This window comes from Carcharhinus amblyrhynchos, chromosome 13 (assembly GCF_965287045.1).
Source record: "Carcharhinus amblyrhynchos chromosome 13, sCarAmb.v2.hapA, whole genome shotgun sequence".
NCBI lineage: Eukaryota > Metazoa > Chordata > Chondrichthyes > Carcharhiniformes > Carcharhinidae > Carcharhinus > Carcharhinus amblyrhynchos.
In genome coordinates this window covers 40442157-40464041 of record NC_137336.1, presented here as the reverse complement: position 1 = coordinate 40464041, position 21885 = coordinate 40442157, and the positions used below count along the sequence as shown (strand labels likewise).

General features: G+C 41.9%; 1 protein-coding gene across 1 annotated transcript in view; it reads left to right on the top strand.

The window, feature by feature from the left end:
* The window catches only part of unc5a (unc-5 netrin receptor A), a 229492-nt gene that overhangs the window by 183871 nt on the left and 23736 nt on the right, over window positions 1-21885 (top strand). The window contains exons 12-13 of the mRNA XM_080201104.1: window positions 3686-3835; window positions 19479-19643. Coding sequence (XP_080057230.1) covers window positions 3686-3835; window positions 19479-19643 — 315 coding nt within the window. The remainder of the gene's footprint in view (window positions 1-3685; window positions 3836-19478; window positions 19644-21885) is intronic.

Genomic DNA, 21885 nt, shown 5'->3' with positions numbered 1-21885 from the left:
CAAATCTCCAAAGCCAGGAAACATTTCCAGTGTGTGAAAGGCCACCTCGCTTTAATAGCTGTGTGGATTTTTTAAATTGATGCTTCGGCTTTTTGGAATTTTCCTCCCTGAAGTTAGGTGGCCACCTGTTATTTTTGCAAATGCATGAGCTGCCTGCCAATTAAATTTAAATGAACTCCAACCATTAAAATGGCTCTGGTCTCAAACTGCTTGGCCGGAATTTTACTGGAGCGTCCACCCTGGAATCGGGGCAGGTGAGGCTCGCAGAACAGAATTCTCCATCACCCTCGGGCATGATTTTACACGCTTCACTCGTGCGAGGTCATAAAATACTGGCCATCATAATCAGATGGCCCAATTTTTCCACTTGTCACATACCAAAACTGGCCAAAGTTTGCTATGATGCATCAAGTAAACAGCATGGGGCCTCCATGTGTTATCTTCTGTCTTCTCTGCTGATTGGCTGCAGTTGGCTTGTATTAGCAAGTGCACCTCAGGTCTGCTACGTTCAGTAAAACCAGATACATCTTCACCAATTATGTGCCAGGTCCAGAATGGAGCCCAAACCAACTCACCATCACCCCCTCTTATATGATAATCATTTTAGGGGGTGAACAGTAGTTGTGCTACCAATCATCCTGGAACCATTGGTGCAAGGCTGTGACCTGATTGCGTTTGTGGCTATTTTGGTGGACTCCCACTGAAGTTACTAGAGAGACTGGTTGATATGTGAGCCAGCATCTCTACAGATTTATGTTTAAGCCAAAATTTCCAGCTGTATCTTGGAAGTTTAATTTTATGAAAAATGTTGTCAGTAAATTACTTGCAAAAGGTAGTTATTATCTGTAATTCCTTAAGGAAAATTGGCTGTTTATTATGCTGCTTCAAAGCAATTTAAAAAATCAGAGAAGCCCATTTATGTTTCAGTAGGGATTTATCCAAACAACTCATGAGTTCTAAGCAAAGAACGAGCTATTACCTTCCAACTGTCATTGACTATGAACTCAAGGATCATTTGTAATAAGGCAGCAAAAGCATTGGATGATTAATTTTGGAACATTATCCCACAGAAATATTTGAAGCCTGTGGAAACAATCTATCGTTGTCCTGTTGACTATGTGATTTTCCTACTTGTAAGGAGTAATTAAATCGTCCATATTAATACCCATATGTAATTAGTTAGTTTCCTTCTTGGAACAGTTGACTGTGTTTAGTCACTTGCCAAATGAAAGCAGAAAGCTGCCTGTGCTTTTTGAGTGTAGCACCAGCAGGCGAGGGTGAAACTGGAATGGAAAGGGGAGATGATGCATCTCATTAATGGAGAAGCAAATGGGCTGTGGTGGGTAGTGTAATATTTGGAGGCAAGGACAAGTGCTGTGGTAAAGGGTAATGTGCAGAAGTAGAGTCAAGTCACTGAAGTGCTTGTGCCCCTGAAGCACGTGTCCTGGAGGTGATGGTCCTGGCTTGGTATTTTCAGCCACGTACTCCAGGTTTGCTGCAGACTCTGCCTGGACAGTTCCTGCCCTTTGTACTTAAAAAAAAATCAGCCTGGCTCTGCCCTCGGCTGTTCAACAGGCGCCTCATTTCTGAGCCATTGAATCAAGGTGTTCTCATCCGAGACATTACAGCAAACATTTCCAGTGAGTTTAATAGCTGCATGTATTTTTTAAATTGATGCTTAGGCTTGTTGGAGATTAAATAAACTAAAGGAAGTGATCATAGAATCCATATAGTACAGGAGGCCTCCATTCAGCCCAACGAGTCTGCAGCCACTCTCTGCCAACCTTACCCAGGCCCTTGCCCTCACCTTATCTCTGTGACCCCATACATTTAGCATGGCAAATCTATCTAATCTACACATCTTCTGACACTAAGAGGCAATTTCACATGGCCCATCCACCTAGCCTGCACATCTTTGGAGCGTGGGGGGAAACCTGATGAAATCCATGCAGATGTAGGGAGAATGTGTAAACTCCACATAGTCACCCAAGGCCAGAATTAAACACATCCTTGACATTGGGAAGCAGGAGTACTTACCATTATGCCACCATGCTGGTCAAGATGGTGCATGTTATAGAGCCCAGAAGTAAAAGAAGCAGCTTATTGGCAAGTGTTCTTTTACATTCTGTTCTCCTCTATGGCTTTAAACTGTCACTTGAGGGTGCAGAGCGTGTATATTGTGGCATAAATGCAGGTTTTATATTACTTATGGTGTTGTTTATAGGAAGTCACACCATAGTCTGATATGTTTATGCTGCTAGAAGTTTGTCCAGATTGTAGCAGTGTATCAGTCATTTAATAGTTCTGTTTTGTAGTGTTAATTTAAAGTTATTTTTGTTTATTGTTTAGCTGCTTACTGTCAGTCTTCAACTTCCCTTTCCGCCCTTCACGTATCGTCATTATTGTTCATTTTGAGCTGATGCTTATTAGCTGAAATGAATATTGTGGGGGCGGGAATTAGACATTAAAAGGCAGAGGGAGATTAGAGGAGTTGAATAAATATATAACAAGTTAAGCAAACATAAAACCTGAGAGAAGGGTGTTGGTTAAAAAAAAAATCAGAAGATGGCAGGAGGAAAGGAATGTTTTAAAATGACAGAAAGTGACAATGGGAGGAGAAGGGATTTGATTTATAAAGGAGATAGGTGCAGGAGAAATGAGCAAAATGAAATGGCATGACAACATGTGACAATGGGATGGTGGGTGAAGTTTGTTTTAAATTGATAAAGTCAGGCACCCAGTCCCCTCCATTTGTAGCAGGCTGTTGGCAGATCTAACTTTAAGATTCAATCCCATTCAGGCTCCCAGATGCTTCTGAGTGGTTCAATAGGTTGGAAAATGAGTGTTTTAGCTCTTAAGTATGAACACCAAAGTGGAGAGACGAACCACTGACTGGAGAATCATCTGCAATTGTATCTCTTTCTACTCAGGCACCGGTGTGACCAAGGATCAATCCCTGGTCCTGTTCTATTTCTCATCCAAATGCTGCCCATCTGACCCGTTCAAAAACACAGCACAACTTCCCACTGATACGCTGATGACATATTTTTTGATTTGAATTATTTTATTCCAAATTTATTAGTATACAGCAAAAAGTATTGTTTCTTGCACATATAAGGCATTCAGTACATAGAAAAGGAAAGGAGAGGGTGCAGAACATAGTATTACAGTCGTAGCTAGGGTGTAGAGAAAGATCCTCTTCACCACTCCAAATCTCTCCCTGTCTACCATCCCTAATTTGTCAGACTGCCTGTCCAACATCCAATATTAGAGAAGCAGAGTTTTTTCCCCCCCCCACTAAGTAATGGGAAAACCATTGCTATTGTCTTTTGGGCCCCCACTATAAACTATTTACAAGCCACCCTCTCTGTGGCAGCTTCTGAGGCTCAGCTTGATCATTCATAACCTTGATGGTTAATGTCAAGATTACAATCTGACCTTATTTTTGATCCATATTCAAATCTGCTACTTCCACCTCTGTAATATTAACCACTCCAACCTAATTTTAATTAAGGTGTCAACTCATTTTAAAATAATTTATTCTTAAAAACCATTAAACTAAATGAATTAATTCATTCCTCATTTAAAAGGACCAAACAACATTTTTTGGTTAGCTAATATTTAGAGTTAATTCAAGACTTTTGTGTAACAAATTGCTATTTTTAATTCACTTTTTCCAATGCAGGAAGTGATACAGCTGGAGAAACACCTTGGAGGACAACTCTTAGATGAGCCCAAGATTCTTCACTTTAAAGACAGCTATCATAACTTGCGACTTTCTATACATGATATCCAAAAATCTCTCTGGACAAGTAAGCTGCTGGACAGCTATCAGGTAAAGCCACTTTGGAATGGTCAATTGTTATAATCCCTGTAGGGACCAATAACCGTTAAAAGAAAGGAATCCCCATGAAACAAGCAGAAAAAAGTTAGACATTTTAAAAAACTTTTATTGCAACAAACCAACTAAAGTCAACATAATTCAAACATCAATTATCAGATGAAGGATATTTCAAATAAGAGGTAAACTTCACTTTCAACAGTTACTGCAAAAAAGAAAGGTCTCATTTGCTATAAGCACTCACATTACCTCTTGCACAAATTTGGAACTACGTTCTGTCAGACTTTCCAAAATCAGCCTCCTCCATGTAGATCTCTCACTTCCTGCTCTATTGTTTTGACCCTTGAGTTACATTCACCAGTAGTCATATTCCATTCAATGCCCAGACATGGTCAACATTGACAAGGCACATGTCTACAAAACCTCCCGCCCTCAGATCATAACAGTCTTGATGGCCCCTTTCTATCCTTTTAAATGATCTGGGGGTCTCTGGCAACACAAACAGCAGCAATTGATTTTGTCTGATTTTCAATCCTTTGCCTTTCCTGTCCTCATCTCTGCTTTTTCCAACTGGATTGCACACATGGTAACAGGGTCTGTGCTCTATTCCCATGGATATAGTTAAATGCCAGGATCTGTTTGAAGACTGCCAAATAGAAAACTATTTTCTCTATGCATGACTGCTCGATGTGCTCTGAATTGACAAACAGAAAACTCAGGCTGATCCAACCAATTATTTTTTCCCCCCTGACTAAATAACGGGAAAACCATAGCCATTGTCTTTAGGGTTCTCACTACAAACTCTATTCACTATAACCGCAGCTGTCTGAGGCTGAGCCTGATCATTCGTAATCTTGGCTCGTTATTTACTGTTTGCTTCCCAGTTGTTCATTTGCATGGTAACCTCCGGTCACATGGACATTTCTTGAAACATAATGTCATAATCAGGAAACCAATTAACCCTATTTCAGACTACTCCCAGCCCATTTGGTCTTAAAGGGACATCGCACACCAAAAGTACTAGATTTTCTTTGCACACAATCATCACGCAGTAAACACAGAAAATAATTTAAAATGAGGGCACTTTTGTTTTCAAAGGCAGATATTGGAAATACCATCCATTAATTCCCTTTAAACTTTTGATAAGGTTTTACACAAGAGACTTAGGAAAATGGGAGTCAATGGAATTAGAAACAGCCTCTTGAATGCAACTGGTTAGGAGGTAGGACAGAGAGTAGAGATACTGGCTAGGTACTCTATTGACAAGGTGGTATTTGTAACAGAGACCTGCAACAGAGTCTCAGCTTTTTACTGAATTTATAAATGACATGGATCAAGGAATGGAGAGCTGATGACCCTGAGTTAGGTGCACCGTAAATTTTGTGGATGTGAGCAGAAAGATACCAAGTGACATTGATAGATTAAGTTAATGGGCAAAAATATGTAATTCAATTTGGGGAAGTGTGGTCATCCATTTTGGAACTAAGACAGATAGACTGGAATACTTTCTAAATGTTGAGAAGCTGGGAATCTGTGAAAGAGATTTGGGAGTCTATAAATAGAAATCCCTAAAAACCAGTAGAGAGTTACGAAGAGGTGAAAACTGGGTGAGAGGCAGAGAAAGAAGATTCAGAACTGATCAGTAGAGACAGTGTGAATGGGAGAGATCAAGGATAGACTGGATTTTCAGGACCCCCAAGTCCCTACCTCCGTCCTAACTAAAATTTTGATGTGAACCCATCCAAAATCTTGATAGCTGCCCCACGTTAATTTAACAGTAGCATTAAGAGCAACATTCTCTACTTTAGTAAGAGACTTTCAGCCCTTTCTCAGGAGAAGTCCCACTTTAGTGAGCTACCAGCCAATTAGATTTGCCAATAACTCTCTTGTCGCAGCAATGTTACCAGGAGCCACTGATCAGACGAGAAGCAGTACTCAGTGCTGAGGAAGTAGGACTGATATAAATCTAAGCTTGGAGGTTGAACAAGGGTGAGGAGTGTAGTTTGAAGAGGCTGGAGGGAAAAGTAGAGGGTAAATTACCTGGCAAAAGGTTTTTTTTTCCCCCTATCGTTCATGGGATTTGGGTGTCACTGGCTGAACCTCATTTATTGCCCATTCCAGAGACTATTTAATAATCAAGCACATTGCTGTGGATCTGGAGTCACAGAGGCCAGACTGGGTAAAGATGAAAGGACATTAGTGAACCAGATGAATTTTTACAAATCAACAGCAGTGTTTTGTGGTTCTCCAGGGTGGCACAGTGGTTAGCAAGGTTGCCTCAGTGCCAGGGACTCAGGTTCAATTCCGGCCTTGGTGACTGTGTGGAGTTCGCACATGTCTGCATGGGTTTCCTCTGGGTGCTCAGATTTCCTTCTAAAGATGTGCGGGTTAGGTTAATTGGCTATGCCAAATTGCCTCTTGTGTCAGGGGAATTAGCAGCGTAAATATGAGGGGTTGCAGGGATAGGGCCTGGGTGGGATTATTGTTGGTGCAGGCTCACTGGGCCAAATGGCCTCCTTCTGCACTGTAGGGTTTCTATTTTTATTAGATTCAAATGTCATCTCCAGTGGGCTAAGAGGGCTGCCTATGGAGGTAGGTTTTGGCTAAGTCACTTAAAATTCTGAGGTAACCGTTTTAGAAAATTATGAGAGTCTAATATTTGTCAGTACAAGGAAGGATCTGGCTACTGAGCAGTAATTCAGATTAAAGTCAGGCTTTGGAGTTTATTACTTCTAATCTCATTTGAGCCTTAATTCAAGCATGGACAAAAGGACTCAAGAGGTGAGATGAAAGTGACTTGACATCAGAGCAGGCTTTAATTAATCTAGCATCAAGGAGCTCTTAAAAAAAAATTATTAATGGGAATCAGGAGGAAAATTCTCCAGTGGTTTGAATCATAGCTAGGACAAAGGAGGATAGTTGTGGCTATTGGAGGAACCTCAGCCACAGGACATCACTGTAGGAATTCCTCAGGATTGTGTCCTAGGCCCAACCATTTTTAGCTGCTTCATCAATGAGCTTCCCTCCCTCATGAAGTCAGAAATAAGGATGAGCAGATGACTACACCAAGTTCAATAGCACTGGTGAATCTTCAGATAATGAAGCAGTCCATGTCCATATGAACATAAGAACATAAGAAATAGGAGCAGGAGTAGGCCATCTGGCCCTTCGAGCCTGCCCCGCCGTTCAATAAGATCACGGCTGATCTGTCGTGGCTCAGTTCCACATTCCCGCCCTCTCCCCATAACCCTTAATCCCCTCTCTTATCAAAAACCCATCAACTCGCGTCTTAAAAATATTTAGCGAGGTAGCCTCCACCACTTCAACGGGCAGAGAATTCCAGAGATTCACCACCCTTTGAGTGAAGAAATTCTTCCTCAACTCCGTTCTAAACCGCCCCCCTTTATCTTGAGGCTGTGCCCCCTAGTCCTACTGTCCTTTCTGAGCGGGAAGAGTCTCTCCACCTCTATCCTATCCATCCCATTCATCATCTTATACGTCTCAATGAGATCTCCCCTCATTCTTCTAAACTCTAACGAGTACAAGCCTAGTTTATTCAGCCTCTCCTCATAGCTCAACCCCCTCAACTCCGGCATCAGCCTAGTAAACCTCCTCTGCACTCCCTCCAAGGCCAAAATATCCTTGCGTAAGTACGGCGCCCAAAACTGCACACAGTACTCCGGCTGCAGCCTCACCAATGCCCTATATAGCCGCAGCAAGACCTCCCTACTTTTATATTCAATCCCCCTCGCTATGAAGGCCAGCATCCCATTCACCTTCCTGACCACCTGTTGCACCTGCAAGCTGGGTTTTTGCGATTCATGCACAAGGACCCCAAGGTCCCTCTGCACCGTCGCCTGCTGCAGTTTTTCTCCATGTAAGTAATAGTCCTTCCTACCATTATTCCTACCAAAATGGACCACCTCGCACTTGCCAACATTAAATTCCATTTGCCAGTTCCTGGCCCATTCGCCCAGCCTATCTAGATCCTTCTATAGACTCTCCACACCCTCCGCGCAATTTGCCGTTCCACCAATCTTGGTGTCATCAGCAAATTTCGACACCATACACTCGGTCCCCTCCTCCAGATCATCTATATAAATGGTAAATAGCTGAGGCCCCAACACCGACCCCTGGGGCACTCCACTAGTCACCAACCGCCAATCCGAATAGCACCCATTGACCCCCACTCTCTGCTTCCTATTTGACAACCAGTCCTCTATCCACGCTAACACCCTACCCCCAACTCCATGTCCCTCGACCTTCTGCAATAACCTCTTGTGAGGTACCTTGTCAAACGCCTTCTGAAAATCCAGAAAGACCACATCCACCGGCTCTCCTCTATCCACCGCCCTAGACACATCCTCATAGAGCTCCAGTAAATTTGTCAGACACGACTTCCCCTTAACGAAACCGTGCTGCGTCTGCTCTATCAAGCAATTCCCCTCAAGATGCCTTGCTATTTCCTCCTTGATGACGGATTCTAACATTTTACCTACAACAGACGTTAAACTAACCGGCCTATAATTCCCCGCCTTTTGCCTGGCACCCTTCTTAAACAACGGCGTAACATTAGCCGCTTTCCAATCTTCCGGCACTTCCCCGGAATCCAGCGACGTCTGGAAAATAACCACCAAGGCATCCACTATCACCTCCACCATTTCTTTCAGAACCCTCGGATGCATTCCATCCGGTCCTGGGGACTTGTCCACAATCAGCCCCTCCAGTCTGCCGAGCACTGCCTCTCTAGTAACAGTAATGTCATTGAGACCCTCCAGTCCTACCACCTTTCCATCTCTAACATCTGGCAAATTATTCACGTCCTCCTCCGTGAAGACCGAAACAAAAAAGTTATTCAAGACCTCAGCCATTTCTCCATCCCCTACCACTAAGTCCCCCTTCTCATCCTCTAAGGGTCCAACGTTCACCCTAGCCAGCCTCTTCCTTTTTATATACTTATAAAAACTCTTGCTATCCTTTTTTATATTAAGCGCTAGCCCAGCTTCATAGTTTCTCCTACCCTTCTTTATCAATTTCTTTGTCAATCTTTGTTGACATTTAAACCTCTCCCAATCCTCTTCTCGCCCACTACTCTTAGCTACTCTAAACGCCTCCGCTTTTAATTTAACACTTTCCTTCACCTCCTTTGTTATCCACGGCTTATTACCTCTCCTCCTACGGTCCTTTTTGACCATCGGAATAAATTTCTGCTGAGCACCAAGAAAGATCTCCTTAAAGATCCTCCACTGCTCCTCAGCAGACCTACCTTCCAACGCGTTCCCCCAGTCCACATTCGCCAATTCCTCTCTCATCCTACCGTACTCCCTTCTGTTCAAACAAAGGACGCATGTCCAGGAACCCACTTTGTCCTCCTTCATCTGCACCAGAAACTCCACCATACAATGATCACTCTCCCCAAGAGGATCCTTCACCGCAAGGTCCCTAATTCTACCCGCCTCATTACATAACACCAGATCCAAGATAGCTCGCTCCCTCGTCGGCTCCAACACACACTGTTCAAGGAAACTATCCCGGCAGCAGCAAGATCTGGACAATATCCAAGCTTGGACTGACAAATGGCAAGCAACATTCATGCCACGCAAGTGCCTGGCGATGACCATCTGCCCCCCCCCCCCCCCCCCAAAAAAAGAGCATCTAACCACCTCCTCGTGAAATTCAATGGCATTTTCATTGTTGATTCTCCCACTATCAATATCCTGGGGGTTACCACTGGCCAGAATCTGAACTGCTCAAGCTATATAAATACTGTGGCTGCAAGAGAAGGTCAGAGGCTAGGAATTCTGAAGTGAATAACTCATCGCCTGACCCCCAAAGCCTGCCCGCCAGCTACAAGGCACAAGTCAGGAGTGTAATGGTATCTTATCCACTTACCTGCATGCATGCAGCTCAATTCAAGAAGTTCACCACCATCCAGGACAAAGCAAGAAGCTTGACTGACACCCCAATTACGAGCATCAACATTTATTCCCTCCACCACTAGCTCACATTGGCAGCAGAGAACACCATCTAAAAGATACACTGCAAAACTGCTTCAAAAGCACCTGCCAAATCCATGACTTCCACCACCTAAAAGGATAAGGGCAGCAGATGCAATGGAAACACCATTACCTGCAAGCTCCTCTTCAAGCTACACACTATCCTGACTTGAAACTATGACATCTTTCCTTCAGTATTGCTAGGTCAACATCCTTGAGCTCCCTCCCAAACAGCACTGCAACAAAAATAACAAGGATAGAGCATTGTAGGCTAGGCCAGCACTTCTTATCCCCCCCTAATTACCAAGGTGGTGGTAAGCTACCTTCTCGAACTGCTTAAATACAACGGGGCTACACAGTGCTGCTAAATAGGATGTTCCAGGATTTTGACACACCAAGGATGAACAAATAGCAATACATTTCCAAGGCAAGATGGTTTAGGTCTTGGAGGGGAACTTGATGGATGTGATTTCTTCCCTTGTCCTTCAAGATAATAGGGGTCACAAGTTTGAAAATTGCTTTGAAGCACCCTTGGAGAGGTGCTGCACTGCATCTTGAAGATAGTGCACTCTGCTGTTGCTAAGCACTAATAGTGGAAGGAGTGAGTGTTGAAGATGGTGGAATGAAGCACCAGTCAAATGGACTGTTCCATCCTGAATGCCATTTGTCTTTGAGGGCTGTTACAATCACACATTCATCCAATGAAATGGAGAGTATATCATGTGACGTGTGCTTCATAGATGGTTGGGAAGTCAGCAGCGGAGACACTTACACTTTTATGCGGGCCTTCCTCCCAGGTGAGGAGCAGCAGTTCCACCTGCAGTTAACTGACATTCAATTGAGCCTAAAATGGCTGCAAAACAATTGGAGTTAGTAGGGACGAAAGGAAACCCAGCCATTTGAAAATTTGAGGTTTGTATTTTATGAGGATGGTTCAGTTTCTGTTTAATCCCACCACCTTCTCTGAACAGTCACAAATGGAACTAAATATTGTTCACTGTTGATTGTACAATCCCTCACTTCTGACCTTATGACAGAATGAAGTTCAATGGTGAAGCAGCTGGATATTGTTGGACCTAGAACATCCTGAGGAACTTTTGCAATAATGTCGCCAGGCTGAAGGGATTGGCCTCAAGTAATGGCAACCATCATCCTTTGTGCTTGTTAGGACATGAGCCAGTGAACTCCCATTGACTTAATTTTTTACTGGGATACTTTGGTGCTACATTCTATCAAATGCTACCTTTATTGTCAAGGGAAGCAACTTTCACCTTGTTTCTGAACTTCGCTCATTGTTCATGGTTGTAATGAGGTCTCGAGCAAATTGGACCTGTTAGAACCCAAACTCATCACTGATAAGTGTTTTCTTTAAAAGTTGTATTCATTTCTGGGAAGTGGTTTTGCCAGGATTGTTTCCCATCTCTAATTGCCCTTGAACTGAGACCATTTAGGAGTCAACCTCAGGCCTGTGGGCCTGGAATCACATGTGGATCAGACTGGGTAAGGAAGGTAACTTTTCTCCTTAAGCAAGGATTACTGAAGCAGATGGGTCATTATAATAATTGATGCATGCTCACCATCACTGACTCTAGCTTTATATTTCAGTTTTATTACTTAAATGTAAATTCCACCTGCTGCTGTGGTAGGATTGAAGATATGTCCCCAGTGCATTAGCCTGGGCATCTGCTTTACTCGTGTAGTAACATTATAACTATGCTACCATTACCCACCAGGTGATTTGTAAACCACCTTGGTGGAATTTGAATTCACATCTTCAGATTATTAGTTTAGGCCTCTGGGTTGCAAATCCATTAACAGTGTGACTATACAAGTGTTACAGATAGGAGGGGGATTAATTTAAACAGGCCCGATTTCTCCTCTCACTACCCATCCATAAACAGAAAGGTAGTTTTGATTTTTGCCCTTTATAAGTATTTTCCTCCACCCTTGGATTAGTAGGGTCCTAATCCTCTATGAACTTAGAGCAAACTCCAGACAGGATAAAACAAAAAGGGTTGGTTTACTCCATACAAAATCCCTTTTCTGTGTTTTGCAATGACCACCCCTTTTGAACATATGCAATGAAAGAGTCAAGGGAAAGAAAGGCATATAGGGCCATACCATAATGAAATACAAGGTAGTGTTTTATGTGAGTCCAGAATCAAAAGCCTAATAGAGTGTTTGTTCAAAGGGTAAGATTAGTGGCCTGTCGCAGGGTGATTTGTTCCCCTAGGTGTGAGACTTCTACAAGGGGAGAAGACAGGTCAAGTTGAATTTGGCTTGAATGCACCAGTTCTAATGTTCCAGGAATTCACAGTGCAGATTGTAGTCAGGCAGCGGTACCTGGACAGAGCTCCTGCTGCTACTACCTGTTCGATGGTAAGTTGGTAGAGAGTGACCTGTTGTTTGCCTGAGGTCAAATGGAAAATAGATGATTAGACCCAGCAGTTTATTTATTTAAGGAATTCAGAAAACTTAAGTCTTGGTCATATGATAGTTTGCTTTCTGGTTGACTAACACAACACTTGTTGAAATCCATTGTGTTTTGGAACAAGTAATGGTCAGGTTATTAACGCCATATTGGAGGTTAAAACAGCTGCATTTGTCCATAGCTTGCTGGGTCAGATATCTTGTCTGCTACCCCATTGTGTTGACTCGAATGTTTAAGCGAGATAAATGTTACATTCCACGCAGTTTGAGTTGTTAGCCTTTGCTCACTTTCAATCTGCTCAGAAACTTCGGAAGCTAGCAAGTGATCAGCTGGAATTATTATTTATTTTGAAAATCAGAGAAAAATAATCATCTTATAACCTAGCCAGGCTGACGGAAATTTATTTTTTTTCCTTCCCGTCTCAACTGATACACTACCTATCCATACAATGCAAGTTTCCTGCTAGATTGTTGTACATCCGTAACTTCTGCCAGCGTGCTCCTAAAGCAGTCTGCCAAACTACAGCATTTGAAATATTGCAATACTGAACAAAATAATTTGGGTTAAATAATTTCCAAAATATACATTGGAAGGGTGTTTTCTTGTATAACATGCAGCAATTTAACTGCAATAACATCAAAGATTTGAGTTGTCATGAAAATAGTTTTAAGCATCAAACGTTTGAGCATCTCGATTATCAGACTTCAAAGGGACAACGTAAAATAAATTGCAGGAAGAAATGAATGTAAAAAGAACAATCTGGATTTTGCATTTATGATATCTGAATCGAGTTATTAGTTCCCTCTCACTCCATTATATTTAATCTTTTTCAAATTACTGAAAATGACATTTTTTCTAAGCAAGTGTAATTTCTGTATATTCAAAGTAATCTTTAATGTGTTTCTATTTTTTTAAACCATCAAAACTGTATGCTGAATTTCTCATTGCCGTGAAAATATCTCAAAGCTAGAACAAATTAACAGGCCCTTGACCTACCATGTCTATGCCAACCATCAAATACCAATCTATATTAATCCCATTTACCAGCACTTGGAACCATAGCCTATTATGCCTTGGCAATGTAATATCTGTCCAGATGCTTCTTAAATGTTGAGTGCACTTGTCTCCACCACCCTCTTTGGCAACATGTCCATCACCCTCTGGGGTGAAAAAGTATTTTCCCAGATCCTCTCAAAGCCACTTACTCCTCACATTAAAACTATGCCCTCAGGTCTTGGACAACACTGCCATGGGGAAAAGATTCTTACGATCTACCCTATCTCTGTCTCTTAATTTTATATACCTCTCAGATTCACTCAGTCTCCTCTGCTCCAGGGAAAACAAACCCAGCCTACCCAGTCTCTCCTCATAGCTGAAACTTTCCATCCCAGGCACCATCCTGCTAACTTCCTCTGCACCCTCTCCAGTGCAATCATATCCTTTTCATAATGTGGTGACCAGAACTGCACACCATATTCCATCTGTGGCCAAACCAATGTTGTATAAAGTTGTACCAAGACCACCCTCTCCTATATTCTATGCCCCACCTAATGAAGGCAAACATTCCATCTGCCTTCTTCATCAGCCTATCTACCTGTGCTGCCCCCTTCAGGGATCTATTGATTTATACAGCGGTCCCTTTTCTTTCTTAATATTCCTTAGGGACCTACCGTTCATTGTGTATATCCTACCCTTATTTGACCTCCCAAAATGCATCACCTCATATTTACAGGATTAAATTCCATCTGCCATTGCTCTGTTCATTTTACCAGCTGATCAGTATGAGTCTGTAATCTAAGACTATCCTCCTCGCTATCAGCAACATTACCAATTTTCATGTCATTTGTAAACTTTACAAATGTAACTTCTACGTTCACAGCCAAGTCATTAATGTATATAACAAACAGCAAGGGTTCCAGCACCGATCCCTGTGGTACACCACTGGTCACAGGCTTCCAAACACAAAAGCAGCATTCCACTATCACCCTTTGCCTCCTATTTATAAGCTCATTTTGGATTCAATTTGACAACTTTCCTTGGATCCATTAGGCGCTAATCTTTTTGACTGGGCTTCCATGTGGGACCTTGTCAACGGTCTTACTGAAATCCTTGCAAACCACATCAACTGTGTTATCTTTTAAAAAACTCAATTAAATTGTTGGGCAGGATCTCCCACCAACAAATCCATGCTGACTATCGCTAATCGATCTCTGCCTTTCCAGATATTGATTAATCTTGTCCCTCAGAATTTTTTCCAATAATTTCCAATAATTTCCCAACCATTACAATATGCTAACTGGGCTATAGTTACCTGGCGTATCCCTGCTGCCTTTCTTGAATAAAGGTGCCACATTAGTTATCCTCCAGTCACTAGGCACTTCACGTGTATCCAGCAAAGATTTAAATATCTCTTCCTTTACCTCCCATCACAGTCTGGGATACATCTGATCAGGCCCTGGGGATTTATGCACAGTTATGCTGACTAAAACATTTAATAACTTCTCCTTATTAACCATAATATGCTCTAAAATGTCACTGTCCCAGTTGAAATCTCCAGCTACAATGTTTTGCTCCTTAGTGAATACAGAAGAAAAATGTTAATTTACAACCTCGTCCATGTTCTCTTGCTTCACCCCCAGATTGCCCCTTTGGTCTAATGGGCCCCTACTCTATCTCTGGTCATGCTCTTGCATCTAATATACATACAAAAAGCCTTGGGGTTTTTCTTAATTTTATCTACCAATGATATTTCATGGTCCCTCTTCATTTATTTGTTAAGCATCCTGCTTAACAAATGCTATGCTATTGAAGGGCATCCCCCATTTTTAGTGCTCTATACTTACTATATATTTGCTTTATTTCCCCCCTTTAAACTCTCGATATCCCTTGACATTAGGGTTCCCTGGACTTGCTACCCTTGCTCTTCAAGGAACATGTTGGCCTTGAGCTCTCGTTATTTCACTTTTATTCACATTATTTCACGTTCCAGGTACTCCAGTTTCTTCCCACAGTTTAAAGATGTGCCAGTTAGGTGGATTAACCATGTTAATTGTCCCATAGTGTCCCAAGATGAATAGGTTAGATGACTTGGCCATGGAAAATGTGTGGGGTTATGGGGATAGGACAGTGTAGAGGGCCTGGGTAATATGCTCTGGCAGAGAGTCGGTGCAGATTCGATGGGCCAAATGGCCTCTTCTACACTGTAGGGATTCTCCATAATTCTCTTGATGAACGTTGGCAAAGTTATAATCCCTTGCAACTATAACCTTATTCCTCTCATACCTCTGATTAGCCAACATATTTGCTCCTCTATCTCCCTTGGACTATTGGGAGACCTGTAATGTAATCACAGCAAAGTGACTGACTCTTTTTTATTTCTAAGCTCCATCCAATGGCCTCATTTGAAGAGTCTTCTAAGAAATTCTCTCTCATTACTGCAGTGATGGTCACTTATCAATAATGCAAGGCCCTCCCCTCTCTTGCATCCTCCCCTATCATGCCTAAAACTTCTAAACCTGGAATATGGAGTTGCCAGTCCTGCCCTTCTTTCAACCATGTTTCAGTGATTGCAACGCTATCATATTTCCACTTGCTAATACCCTATGTTTATCTGCCTTATCAGACAGGCACCTTGTATTAAAATAGATACATTTAGCATTCCAGTCCTCCCATTTGCATTATCATGGCCATGTCTTCTCTGCCTGCTGGACTGTCCTAGTTGTTCTCTTATATCTGACTGAAGCTTGCTCCCAACTATGTATCTACTATGTCCCAATCCCTTGTCCAATTAATTTAAAACCTCCTCAAAAGCATGAGCAAAACTTCCAGCAAGGACAATGGACTTGTTCCAATTCAGGTGCAACACATCCAGCTTGTATAGAACCCACTGACCCCAGAAACTGTCTTAATGATCCAAAAACCAACCATAGCCACACATTCATCCAACCTATCTTCTAACTCCTATACTCAGTAACATGTGACACTGGAAGTGTAGGAGGGAATAAACGAGGAGTCTTCTAGTCTGTATCAGGCTTCAATAAAACGGTTTTATTTCCACATGCATGAGGGAAAATCAGCCCAGACCCAGTGAAGTCTGGTCTGTATCTAGGCTGATTCTTAAGATACAAAGGCTGTACACATTATTTATACTATTCTCTGGGGTCCAGAGTATTGTCATACAGGATATCATTGATACAAATAGCTTGAGTTGATTATAGCTGATCACATTAGGTGGGTCTATTGTCCTGGGTACTTCACATTAATTGGTTGTGTGTGGCTATCCTTGTCTGTTTTGTGATACAAAAGCAATGTGTGTGATGAATAAGTTTCAGTGGTGTGATAACCACCCCATTTCCCCTGTTTCCAGGAACAACGGCTTCTCTCAACTCAGTGAAGCTTTGCTAATCAGTTTCAACCCTGCATTGTTCACCAAGGCCTTGAAATGATCTCAATGTAAAGTAACTGTGTGATGGGTTGATGGGTTTTTGTTAGGCAAGGGGATTAAGGGTTATGGGGAGAGGGCGGGAATGTGGAACTGAGCCACGACGGATCAGCCATGATCTTATTGAATGGTGGGGCAGGCTCGAAGGGCCAGATGGCCTACTCCTGCTCCTATTTCTTATGTTCTTATGCAGTCTGAGATGTTAATTGGGCATGTCTGCCTGCAGTTACAGTGGACCTTTTTTAGGCATTCCTTTTCCTGCTGTTACATGCACAGCCTGGGTTTGCCTCAATATTGAACTCTGCCCTACGACAGGAAGTAATCCAGATAGAGAGGTGATGGCCTAGTGGTATTATTGCTAGGCTATTAATCCAGAAACGCAGCTAATGTTCTGGTGACCCAGGTTTGAATCCCACCACAGCAGATGGTGAACTTGTAATTCAATAAAATATATCTGGAATCAAGAATCTATTGATGACCATAAAACCATTGTTGATTGTCAGGAAAGCCCATATCATTCTCTAATTCCTTTAGGAAAGAAAATCCACCGTCCTTACCAGAACTGGCCTACATGTGACTCCACAGCAATGTGGTTGACTGCAAGTACCTCCAAGGGCAACTAAGCCAGCCAGCAATGCCCATGTCCCACAAATGAATAAAAAACCTTCAAAGTCCTGCTCTTTAATCTATTACCCAACTTCCTAAATTACTTTTGCAGGACCTTATCCCTTTTTCTATCCATGTTGTTGATACCATGTACCATGGCCACTGGATGCTCACCCTTCCCCTTCAGAAGTCCCTGTAGCTGTACTGAGGCATTCTTGACCATGGCACCAGGGAAGCAACATAACATTTGAAAGACTCATTTGTGACCACAAATGCCTGTCAGCTACCCTTACAATCAAATCCCCTATCACTAAAGATTTCCCAGTCTTCCTCCCTAGTGTGCAGAGCCAACTTGTGTGGTAGCATAAACTTTGCTGTTGCTGCTTTCCCCCAAGAGGGCAATATCCCAATAGTATCAAACATGGCATATCTGTTTGTGAAAGAATGACCACAGGGGACTCCTGCACTACCTACTGACACCTACCAATCTTCCTGGGAGTCACCAAATGCTTTTTCATCTGTGCAGTCATTCCTTGTGACCAACTCACTAAACGTGTTATCCAATGTCCTTAGCATCACGGATACTCCATAGTGAGTCCATCTGCAGCTCCAGTTGTGTAATACTGTCATTCAGAAGCTGTAGCTGGACACATTTCCTGCATACATGGTTACCAGGAATACTGGAAGTGTCCCTGATTTCCCACACATTACAGGAGGAGCATTCTACAGGGCTGAGTTCTTCTTGAACTGTGCTCTGAGTCTTTCCCTTTAGTTTAGAGTACGGATTACACACAGGACCTTCCTCTACCTTAAACAGTAGCTACTCCAAATTAACATCCCTGAAAGAGTTAAAGAGAAGGAAGACCCACCTGTTTGTTATTCACTAATCAGCTGCCTCTGCTACTACACCTCACTCTGAATAGTGACAGCACTGAGTTCTGCTGCCAGCTCACCTTGCTGTTTTTGTTCTGAATGCTCTGCTCCACTGCTTTGCATTTCCTCATAGGTCAGCTTCCAATTATGATCTGACCAACTACAAATTATAATCTAGTAACCATTACTCAAATTTACACATTTCTCACCAAATCACTTACTCTCTGTGTTTATGAAACTCTACTGCACTCTATTCCTACCCTATTGAACTCCACATTCAGCTTTTCAGCTTCACCTTTTCCTGTTTCTCCTAACTCTGTTCTCACCAAACTCCAGAGCACACTTGTTTTGCCATGCAGGCCTAACTGTTGCCTTCCTTTTTATAGGCCCCCCCAAAAAAAAAACAATGCTTTAGAAACTAGAATAAACAAGTTATTCTAGTTGTTTAGCTGAGAGTGACTCAGTTAACTCCTGTTTCAGAAATGCTACTAAACTATACACAATCAAAAAGGGCAGCTTTTAGTTTGTAGATTAACAAACTAATTTAGCTTGAAATTAGCCCTTTAATTTCTACTTATCCCTTACAAACATACTCCTTGAAACCCCTTGTTTTCACCCAGTCCCAAAGCACTTTTTTTTTTGCCCACTCGCCTGAAGAAGGAGAAATGCTCCGAAAGCTTGTGATTCCAAAAAAAAACTGTTGGACTGTAACCTAGTGTTGTGAGACTTCTTACTGTGCCCACCCCAGTCCAATGCTGGCATCTCCACATCATCACTTTTGCCAAGAAACACTCACAGCTTTAAAAAATAGTGAAAAATCAGAGAAGTATGTTCTGTTTGAAATATTTACTCACTGGGCTTTAAAATAATTTTCTTCATTTCCAAGAGATTCAGTAGCTGGAGCCTCCTCTGTTAGCTATGCTTCAGTGATTCTGAGGTTAGCTCCCTTAGTTTGGGCCATTGTTGAGCATTGGCAGGTTTTGGAACCAGATTTGATAGAAGCCTTCTAAAGGGAATTGGATAAATGCTTGAAGGAGAAAAAAATCCAGAGATATGGGGAGAACACAGGGGAATAGGGCTAAAGAGCTGACAGGGACTCAGTTAACCAAATGGCCTCTTTCCATACTATATTATTCCTTAATTCTATGATTGTAGTTAGACTGATGGATGGTAGTTATTTGTTTATTTATTCTTGGAATGTGGGTGTCACTGGCTGGGCCATCATTCATTGTCCATCTCATACAAACTGCACTCAAAGAATAACACCTGCCTTACTTCCATTTTTTTAAGGAAATTCCATTTTATCACATTTGGAATGGCTGTCAAAGAAACCTGCACTGTACCTTCACATTGGAACGGTACAGTCTGTCCACAACTGAACTCAATGGTAAAATTTGGGTTTGGCAAGTCGAAGGAGAAGGACAAAGTTTTCACATTCACTTCAACTTTCTGAAGGTAAGAAATGGTGAAATAATTTCCAATGTAACATTATTACGTGATGTAGATGCATATAGCTTGGTAGAGATTGGCTAACTGAACAATATTTTATTATACCTATGAAACATAATTGTAAGGCTTGGGCTTCATATTCTAGTCCTGGTTTATTTCTGTATTATCTCTTTGCTGCAATTCACTTTGACATTGTTGTGCCATGCTGTTATTTTAGTGGAATAATATGAAATAAATTAGAGCAAGTCGCAGGAATAGCTTTACATTTAACAGAAAAAAGAGATGAGTGGACGAATATGAAACCACAGATATTGCTGCTTGCTACCACTCCCAGAGCAGAAGAAGGTGGATCGTTAACAGAGGATTTCCTTATGCACTGATATAATATTGCTCAAAAACTGGAAATTGTGATGATTTCCTAAAAGCACAATTGTCAAAAAGGCTTAATCTAGTATCAGTAACTTTTTATTGACCTACTAATTGAATTCTATTGAACTACTTGATCAGCTGAAAAGAAAATCTATCCCTTCCTCCTTTGACTCAGTAGCCCCCAGTGTCCAAGGGCACTATCGAGGCCTTCTGTGCTCATTGGGCACCGCAGGAACTGGGTGTATTATTGACACCTTTAGTCACATTTTGTTTCGATGTTTTAAATTTCTTTTCTGCTTTGTTTTCTGTTTTGGGCTGTTCCCTTCTTTTTGGGGGTTGCCCCTTTTTGATTTAGTTTAGTTAAAAAGATTGACTCAGTAAAATCCAAGGCTACACTGACCAGTTAGCTTGTCACACTTTGCAATTTAGACCATTCTTACCAAGGAGCTATTGGCTCCTTAGTAATTGGAACAGCAGCAAAAGATTTTAGCGCTCAAAGTTATACCAGAATACTATGAGCCCCTGAACCTGCATCTGAACATCCAATATCAAGTCATAATATCTGCATGCAATCCCAGGAATGAAATTTTACTTTGCATTGCCATCATTAACCATTTGATCACTTATAAATTTGATCTAAATAGACACAAATTCAAATTTAGCATTATTTTCTCTGGTTTCAGCCCTGCTGCCAGCCATGGTCTTATCAGTGATGGTGAACACAGTCTCTTCCATGGAGATAAGGAAATATAGATGTGTATGTCCTCTCTAGCTGGAAGAGAGAGGGAAGTGTGTCAGTCAGTCTGTAATGCTATGGGTTTAAGTGATCTGCTGATCATAATTGAATAGCTGGCAGTGTATGCAATCAGTGAAATGTGGGTGTGAGGGTTACAACAGTGCAAAGTCTGTAAGGGTGAGGTGAAGCCAAGAATGCTAGGCATGAGTTGGCTGCACTGAAAGCCTTTGTGGAGCGAGTGCAAACACAGAGAAGTGCTGAATCCATTGGGAGCTACGATTGATTAAAAATTATTGTTAGGTGAGTGGTTGAGGATGTGGTGCATTGGCAATGTTTAAAGTTAGTGGTGCAGTTAGTGGGATATGTCATTTGACGTTGATCACTTGAACTAATTGTAGCACTACATTCAGATCCTTGGCTTGACTTCTGCCATTTAACACCACAGCTGTCTGATTCTACTGCCTTCTAAGTGTATGTTTGGCAGGTCTACAGCTCCCAATGGATTCAACGCTTCTCTCCTTGTTTGCACTCACTCCACAAAGGCTTTCAATGCATCCAAGAACCTTGAAACACATCACTCCCATGTTGCATAATTATTTAGTCATTATCCATGAGAACGTGACTTGTACATGCACTGCAACCACCTGCTGTAGCCATAGTTCAGCTTCTCGTTCAGAGGTGTCAGTTGGCTTTAGCTTCTTCTAGGCATGCTCCTGCTTAGGCATACAACTACTCAACAAAGTAGGTAGTGCTGGCATAACACTAGAATCAAGGAGTATGAAGTTGGTACACTGCCTGAATGACATTGAACAGGGGCATGCTAATTACACATTGCAAACCCTGCACCCGTTTTCGTAGGGTGTTGAATTTAGCCCCTGATGACTTTTAAATAACTCTCCAGTACATTTATGCATTTCATTCTGGTAACCAAATAGATCAATTTTGTGAAATATAAGCTTTACAGTTATCTCCAGCTGAATCTTATACTGTACAAAATAAAGTAAAAATGATTGGGGGTGGCACATTGGTTAGGACCGCTATCTCTCAGCTCCAAGGAGCCAGGTTCAATTCTAGACTTGGGTTAAAGTCTGTTTGGGGTTTGAATATTCTCCTCATGTTTGCATGAGTTTCCTCAAGGTGCTC